Genomic DNA, 9,219 nt, shown 5'->3' on the forward strand with positions numbered 1-9,219 from the left:
TAGAGGATTTGTTGCTCTCACTTACAAACTTGTGGAGGATTTGTTGCTCTGACTTACAAACTCGTGGAGGATTTGTTACTCTGACATACAAGCTTGTGGAGGATTTGTTGCTCTCACTTACAATCTTGTGGAGGATTTGTTACTCTCACTTACAAGCTTGTAGAGGATTTGTTGCTCTCACTTACAAACTTGTGGAGGATTTGTTGCTCTGACTTACAAACTCGTGGAGGATTTGTTACTCTGACATACAAGCTTGTGGAGGATTTGTTGCTCTCACTTACAAGCTTGTAGAAGATTTGTTGCTCTCACTTACAAGATTGTGGGGGATTTGTTACTCTGACTTACAAACTTATGAAGGATTTGTTGCTCTCACTTACAATCTTGTGGAGGATTTGTTGCTCTGACTTACAAGCTATAGGAAAGTTTGTTGCTCTCACTTACAAAATTGTGGGGGATTTGTTACTCTGACTTACAAGCTTGTGGAGGATTTGTTGCTCTGACTTACAAGCTTGTGGAAGTTTTGTTGCTCTGACTTACAAACTTGTGGAGGGTTTGTTGCTCTCACTTACAAGCTTGTGGAGGATTTGTTGCTTTGCATTTTAAGCTAGTGGGCGATCTAATGATTTGAGTTTTAACCTAGTAAAGAGTCTGTTATTTTGAGCTATAAATAGTGGAGGATTTGATTCATTGAGTTACAAAAGATAGCTAAGAGCAAGTTTCTAGAATTATAAGCTAGTGGTGGGTTTGTTACTTTGAATTACAAGCTAGTGGAAGGTTTGTTGCTTTGAGCCATAAGTTTCTGAAATGATACAAATTAAAATTATATACTCATAAAAGATCTACTGTCTTGAATAACATATAAATGGAAAGCCTAATACTAGTTGCACTAAAAGGGAAGCTCCTGCCATATTAAAGAGTCGTCTAAACATTTTTCTATTGCATAGTCTGAATTTTGGTTCACAATTACACAGCTTACCAATTTCACATTGTTGTCCTGATTCACCAGGAGGACAACTACAGTCTCCTGTAATATAATGACAAGGTTGGCCATCCTTACATTTACATTCCTGCATGCAGTGTTTCCCATAAAACCCAAAAGGACAAACTGAAAATAAACAAATGATACATATATAATTAAAATGTATAGCCTTTAAAACATTAGCAGCTTGTTGTGTTTTGTTGATACAAATTAACACAGAAACTGGAAAAAACCTTTGATGTACATTACGAGATAGTCAAGAAGAAAAATAAAGCTAAGACCACTTGTTACTGCATAAGATGCAGATCACACTCATGAAAACTTTATTTAAGATAATATAGAATTAAATGAATTCAACCTTTTTTGGGTTCTTTTTTCATCTTACTTATTCCTTATTTCAACAAAGCTATACATGGTAATGTTTGCGATAATTCTGAAATTACTGTAAGTATTTTCATGAAATTTGGCAAGCTTTTATTTTAAGTATTACAAGTTTGTTTTACACAAAAAATTCAGAATTTTTAATAAAGTATTTCTATAAAGGTGTGTCTGTGAATTTGCAAAGCCTTTACTGAGTCAGTATGGGTGAAAGGAGACTTTCATGATAAAACTGAAATATTTCCATATTTCATTTGGATAACCTTTAGAACTTCCTAAATTAATATCAAAGGTTTTTCAGTAAAATATTATGTTTTATCTCCACTCTAACCCTAACTGTAGGAAAATCATCAATGAAACAGAATCAATAATACTTTTTTTCTCTAGAATGACTGTAGATTGTAACAGATAATAACAATTATTTATCCAAATAGACTGAGCTTCAAGCCTTTTCAGATCTGTTTACTATCAGTTTTATTACTGTACATTAAGTGTACTATTCACCTCCTAGGGGTGGAAAGCTATGAAACAGTGGCAGAGAATAGGGTAAATGAACTATCACTCACGATCAGGATACAAATCAAGCAACAAAAGTAGCTCAAGCTTATCTCTTGAAATGTTTTTAATTGATGTTTTCTTATCTAACCTAAAAAGTTTCTAATTTTTACATTTTAGTTAGTTTTTATTAAAATATATATAATAATAATTGAAAACATATACATAAAAAACAAGAAATTTAGGACTTGCATTAGGTTTGAGGCCTATTCGTACTAGGGAGCTTGCTTCGATAACATTACTTTTTCACATTATGTTGGTTGTCTACAAAGTAACACGATGCTTTCAAATATGCATATCAGAACACAAAAAGTTTATCAGGCACTAGAACAGAATGTCCCGAAACTACTGTAATTTAACTGGTTTTCTAACTAAGAGATAAATATGTTAAAAAACTTCCATTAACTACTGGTCTACTTATAGCTGCCATAATGGATTAACTGTACAGGAATTTTGTAAAGGAAAATATGCTCTTTCTGTTGGTTATAAACATATCCAATAGCAATTTGAGCAAAAAATTATAAACATGTCTTGAAAGACAAAGTGAGGTGGAAGAGAAAAAAAGGAACAGAGCAATGACGATTTAGAATTTATTTAAATATTTCTTTTAAGGTTAAGAAATTAAAACTTAGATAATATAAAGAGTTGAATTTTAAACTACATTTTGTTGCCAAGCTTATTGACATACATTGATAATAAAATTGTTGAATTAAATTTTTACTTAACTCTGTAAAAGGTCATGACATATGTATTTTCACCCAGCTGTTAGCACAGGGTTAAATAATTATGTTTCGTTAAACAGCTCCTAAACCTTATATTTGATGCATTTGTAATATTCTGTTAAAAATTAAACAAAAAAAATCTAATTGGCACACATTAACCTATCCTCAGGGTTATTAATAGGAATTACATTTACATGTCAATACAAATAGTATAAGTTTCTGTGGTGATTGGTACTGTATTAGGTTTTCATGGATTGTAGCTGTACCGAGTGTAGGAGTAGATGACATTAGGATCTATTTGCTGAAGCCTTCGCTACAGCACAGATACGAAACATTGTCACTTGTACACTTCAAGTAGATGCAATCCGTAAAGCACACAGTCTAAAAATCCTCTAAATTGTTGATTGTACTGAATAGTTTGTAATGAAAGCATCTGTCGATTTTTGTTTCGAACATACCTTTTTCACAATATCCTCCCTTATAACCTGGTTTACAGTGACAATGACCAGTCACTGGATGACATTTTGCTCCATTCTGACACCCACAAAGCTTCTCACAGTTTGTACCATAGAACCCTTTTGGACATACTGTAAAGAGCCACATAGTATGAATACGTAAGTGTTTTACACACACAATTTCAGCAATATTCAGTTAGTCAAGTATTATTAATTTTCTATATTTGACAAACGTGTCAGTCAGAAATGTAATGTATGATTTTAATGATACACATAAAGAGTTTTTAAGGGAAATTTTTGGTTTTTCCCTTTTTTAACACATATTGTCATTTTTTAGTTTTTTATTGAAGTTCCATAAATCTTCCTAGAGTTTTGTTTTTAACTTTATGATATATATAGTTGTAATGAATTTTTTTTCTTATAAAAATCGAAATTCTTTTTCAATCACAGAAAAAGTATTTCTACACTGTGTACATTCAATATATTGGTTAAACATTGTGTAAAATAAAAGAAAAACAAGATGCATGGTCAAATATTTAGTTGAAGTACAAACTGGCTTTCGAGAAAATCATCTATTATGTTCACACTTACATGCATTTTGCCAGCTATATGATCCAAAAAAATATATTACCTTTGGTACAAAAAACAAGAGGGAATCCTCAATAGCCTTTTAGGCAGGATTAGAATAAATTTATCTGAGACTTTTTTTCCTTTTCATTAGCAATATTTTTGTGCACCAGCAATACCAAGCATGAGGTGCACATATACCCGATTCAGTTTTATTACTCATCAGGATCTCTACCAGCCTACCCTCAAATTAAAATTATTTTAGGCAGGATTAGAGTAAATTAATCTATGAAACCTTGGGCTTGGTCAAATACATCATTCGAAAAGGTTTGACTTCCTGAGTCCAAAAATATTTTAGATCTCAAATCAGTCTGGAGTTATGAGTTAAAAGTTTGTACTTGAAAAAAAAACAAATAAAAAACAACTCAGAACAACTCTTGGAGCAGCTATGCTGTGGCTAAAAATTACTCAGTACTTTTTAGACAAAAATGTAAAGCATTAGATCAACTATTCTGGAAAAGAAGAAAAAACAAGGATACCAATAATAAAGTCAAAAATGTAAAGCATTAAACCTAATTTTGTAAAAGAAAACAAAACCAAAGAAGACATAGTTATCAACAGCAAAGAAAGAAATGTGCAGCATCAAACGTCTTGCAATATGAAGTCTTAAAGCTAGAAAGCCTACTATTTTTAGAATTATGTTACAGTACTTTGTACTTGAAAGGGGCTGTACTGCTTGATTTTAAACAAGTCTTTGGAAACAACTGACATAAATCTATAACAATAAGTTTAAAAAACAAACTTATTCAACATTAATTTAAATTTTAATATATGAAATACCACTGTTTTTATAAAGACTACTGATTTATTGGGAGTTTCAATTTCATCTGAAAAGTAAGTGGTTGAATTTTACCCAAAACTAAAAGATACTTCACACTATTTGTAAGATTTGATAGCCTCATCATCTAACACATTACTTACATTTGTCACAGAGTTTACCATAATAACCTCCGGGACAGTGACATTTTCCTGACTTTGGATCACAGGATGCTCCATTCATACAGTGACATTTAGCTTTACAATCCTTACCCCAATGACCAGGAGGACAGCCTGGTGGAAAGCAAGAACAAAATTGCTTTTAAATCTTTTAGAGTAATTATAAAAAAAAGTAAGTACTATTTACATTTAGGCAGTTGAATCCTGATGAATATTAAAAGTATATAGCTTTTCTGTTCAAAAATATTCACATAAAAAATTGTCAATGCTGGCTGCTGAAAAATTAATGTTCTCTTAATTAGATTAATTAATCTAGTTTTCTCTAGTATTTACTACCTCCAGTCACAAGATGTTTACTTTAAATGACTTTATAAATGTTTAAGACTTACAATATCACTGTATTTTAAACAACTCTGAACATGTAATATACTGTAAATGAAGTTTTATAAAAAGTTATGTTGTAAGTTTTACCTCCAACACATGATGGACCAGCATTTTCTGGACAAATGCAAGTACCAGTCACATGATCACATCGAGCTTCTACCCCACAACTACACTTATGTTGGCAGTCTTGACCATAGAAGTCATCAGGACAGGGTCGATCACAGAATGTTCCTCGCCACCCAGGAGCACAGGTACAAGCTCCACTGATGTGATCACAAGTTGCACCGTTCTCACAGGAACAGTCAAGTCGGCAACCGCTGCCATACTTTCCTGGTGGACATGCTGAAATATGTAAGAAAACAACAGAAACACCTAGAGTATTAACTCTTAATTTTCAGTAAAACAGCTGCACATAAGAAATCTAAACACAGCAATTTTAAACAAACAATTCCAAGTTTCTATACAGATAGAAATATAAAAAACTAAAACTGTTCACTCCATTTTGCACAAAAAACAAGCATTTTCCCTTTATTTTATAATATTCTTTAACACAGATTTGCACACAACTTATGTGCTTGGAAAAGAAATGAGACAAAAATTGGAATAATTATTCCAGAAGAAAAGCTTTCTACTAAACTATAATTGATTCATGATTGGGAAACCGAACTTTAATAATGAAGATGAAGACAGTTGCTAAAACATAAAACGTTTTATTTACAAGGTTAGAACGTTTCGGAATAACTTATTCCATCTTCAGCAAAAATCTGAAAATTGTGTTACAAAGATAATTATAATATAATACCATAATTATTAGCTTAGTTGGTTATTAGGAAAAATGGTAAATGGACAGATGAAACAATGTTAATATATATATCTATATATATATATTACACTTAGTGCCACCCCGCTTTAAGCTGATTCATTATAAAGCTCTTGTCTCCTTGAGAGATTTTTTTTTTCACGAGAGAGCTTCTGTTTAATAAAAGAATGCAACAAAGAACATAGAATAATAACATGCAATTTTGGAAGAAAGTATCAAACAGATCACCCATATAATGGACCAATACAGGTAGAATGACCCAGAGTGGGAACGCAGCATCAATGCAAAGAGAATCATGCTCAGCGGTACTGCCTGTTACAAAGAAATGCTCCATGAGAGGTGATGCCAGGCAGTTAACCTCACAAGAAGTCGTCTTTAAGAAGAAGCCGTCACTGCATAAGGAAGAGTCACAGCCTAGCCCTTCCCACACGTAACCTGTCTTACATCATCTCCCACCGCTGCTGTGTTATGTTGCTTCCTGTACAGTTTGTAGGTTAGTATTCCAGGCTACATTTAAATTTCTTATTTTTATTTCATCACTTTTCATTTAGTTAATATGTGTCAATAAATCACGTATGCTCGGTGGAGTGAAACAGAGCAGTTACGTAATCACAGTGGGGGTCCCACATGTATACGCACCTCTTGCTTTCCTTTGATTGTTGTCATTGTTTAAACAATTTTACAGTAACAATTAATCCTTTTATCTTTATTCCATAAATTTTCATTGTGTGTGTAAGTCATATTGCATGCCATAAGTACGTACTGTTGAACTGACTGAAGCATTTGTGTGTAGTAGCAGGCTGGCACAGCAGTGACATGAATGGTTTAGGCCTACCCACTCTTCCGTTTCTTTACTTTATGTTGACTAAACATTGACTAAATGTTAAAAGTTTCTTACAGTAACATGATGCTGTTGAGGCTCATATAAATAATGTAGTCAAAAAAGAAAAATGTTCATAAGGAAAAATAAAACTTACGTGAATTTAAGGTAAATTTTGAGGCTGTAGTTGTCAGCTGTTCACTTATGCCTGGCAGTGTTGCAGTGAGTTTTACCATAGCAACCAGCTCATTACCACTACAACCTCATATTACCATTTCAATCATCATTATAGGTTGCTCTTTTTTTTCTTTCTGTGATGAGAAGAGCCAAATGATGTCCACTGCTTCACGTACCTGCTGCCTTCCACCCTGGGCTCAGCACCAGTTTGTGAATCAACAGCAGTTTGATGTGTTTCTTTGTTTTTTAAGACTGTTTGTGTTCATTTACTTTAATAAATAATACTGTACTGTAACAATTTATGTTTACCAGTACCTAAATAAAGCACTTATACAACATTAACAGGTAAATAAAAATGCCTTTAGTCACATATCTGCATATTTATAATGTTAAAATGATCCTGTTTAGAGCTGATTCGTTTAGAGCTCTGTTCTCAGGAACCCTTCTTGAGCACTAAACAGGGTATTACTGTACCAGGTTTTTCATGCAAATTACAATTAAAATACAACCTTTATTACCCTAAAATATTTACAAATGCACAATCTACCATAATCTATGGATTTCTCAAAACTAAACTTATCCTGAACTTGAACTAAAGGAAGTCTTTATAATAATTTATGTTCAGACTACATCAAGTTACTTACGCTTCTCACAAGATGGCCCTTGCCAGCCTGGAGAGCACTGGCAGTCACCAGACACCCGATCACAATCTCCACCGTGTTTACATTGGCAGAGATATTTGCAGTTTGGACCATGTGTCCCCGGTCTACATGCTAAAATCATTAAAATTAAACAATGCAAGTTTATTACTTTATTAATAATAAAGCTCAAAACTGACTCCCAGAGAGTAAAGTTTTTTTTTTCATTTCACAGACATTATATACTGAAATAACTCTACAGAAACTGCAATACAACAAGATTAAACTTAAGTAAATCTATTCTCTGAATGCTGTATTTATATTATAGTGAAGAATATAACATTCTAATACGTGACTTTTTTTCACCCAGAAACTCGTAAGAATTTACAAGAAAGCAACTATGTAAGTAATTTGGAAAATCACAAGTCTATTTTACTACAAGTAACAGCAAAGAAAAATCTACAGAAATTCATTATTTCTCTCTTCACACTAACAGTAGGCATATTTTGTGTCTTTTGAATATAAACCAGTCCTTGTTTTACAGCTTAAATCCATATAATACTATGATTTGGGGGGTGGGGGGGGGGGCTGGCCCCCCTCACTTTGAAAATTACTCTTAGGAAAAGCAGATAAATGCATAAAATTTAATATAGAACCCAAGAGATTTTGGGGCCCTAAGGCAAGCCCTGGACCCTGGCCATAATGGGTGCATCTGTGGTGCACATTTCCTTCTTTTACTCGATCAAATAAACCTTGGGTCCTCTCACTTTAATTTGCCTTCTGCACCACTGCTTACTACAGTTAAAATACAAATTATCTTTTCTCTTCTATATGTAAGGTAAATATCAGTTGTTGCTTTTAACCAATCAAACCAAATATATGTATTAATTCAGTTACTAAATGTTTATTAATCTCAGGAGGTCTCATTTCCTTTAAAGTGTAAAGAAATTTGCTGTCAAATGTCTACAAATATTTACTTTAATTGTGATTACATTCTAAAAAAAAGCAAGATAATTTTCAAGTTGAATTGGGTGTCTTTCATAAGGCTGAAAAGATGATAAATGGATCAATATATACAACTTAGCAGCCTCATAAGATTTAAACATTACAAAACATTATCATATTTCAAGCCACAATAATTATTAATTTTAGTAATCTAGCACAGATAGATTTTATATTGAAAATCTCTATCATCAAATACATTCATAAAATTTTAAAAGGACAAAAAGGAGCTTATTAACCCATCAAGGATGTCCCTTCCAGATCCCAACTATAACCACCCCTTACTACTCTTGTATTCATCCAATCTTTTCTTGAACACAATAAAATTTTCTGCCTCCACCACCCTTGAAAGCAGCTCATTCCAAAGCCAACCACCCTGTTTGTAAAGTAATCTGTCCAAACTGCAGACAACTCATACACTGCTCAAATTTGAATTTATGGCCCCTTGTCCTATTGTTTTTACTGCTAAACACAAAAAGGTTTGATGGATCTATATTATCAATACCCTTAATGATCTTAAACACCTCAATCAAATCCCCTCTGACCCTTCTATCCGGAATAAACGAGTTTAGAGATTTTAGTTTCTCCTCATAGGACAATCCCACCACCCCAAGTATCATTCTAGTGGCTCTTCTCTGAACCTTCTCTAACAATTCAACCTTCTTGAGGAAGGGAGCCCAAAACTGTACACAGTACTCTAAATGAGGCCTTACAAGTTATCTATAC

General features: G+C 33.0%; 1 protein-coding gene across 1 annotated transcript in view; it reads right to left on the minus strand.

Annotated features, from left to right (window-relative positions):
- Window positions 1–976: 976 nt before the first annotated feature.
- Window positions 977–9,219, minus strand: part of LOC106475007 (multiple epidermal growth factor-like domains protein 6) — a gene marked incomplete at its 3' end in the record, with an annotated part of 23,842 nt that continues 15,599 nt past the window's right edge. Inside the window, exons 12-16 of the mRNA XM_013935704.1 lie at window positions 7,498–7,626; window positions 5,124–5,378; window positions 4,638–4,766; window positions 3,093–3,221; window positions 977–1,105 (exon numbers count right to left, since the gene is read on the minus strand). Coding sequence (XP_013791158.1) covers window positions 977–1,105; window positions 3,093–3,221; window positions 4,638–4,766; window positions 5,124–5,378; window positions 7,498–7,626 — 771 coding nt within the window. The remainder of the gene's footprint in view (window positions 1,106–3,092; window positions 3,222–4,637; window positions 4,767–5,123; window positions 5,379–7,497; window positions 7,627–9,219) is intronic.

Source organism: Limulus polyphemus, unplaced genomic scaffold (genome assembly GCF_000517525.1).
Source record: "Limulus polyphemus unplaced genomic scaffold, Limulus_polyphemus-2.1.2 Scaffold7963, whole genome shotgun sequence".
Taxonomy (NCBI): domain Eukaryota; kingdom Metazoa; phylum Arthropoda; class Merostomata; order Xiphosura; family Limulidae; genus Limulus; species Limulus polyphemus.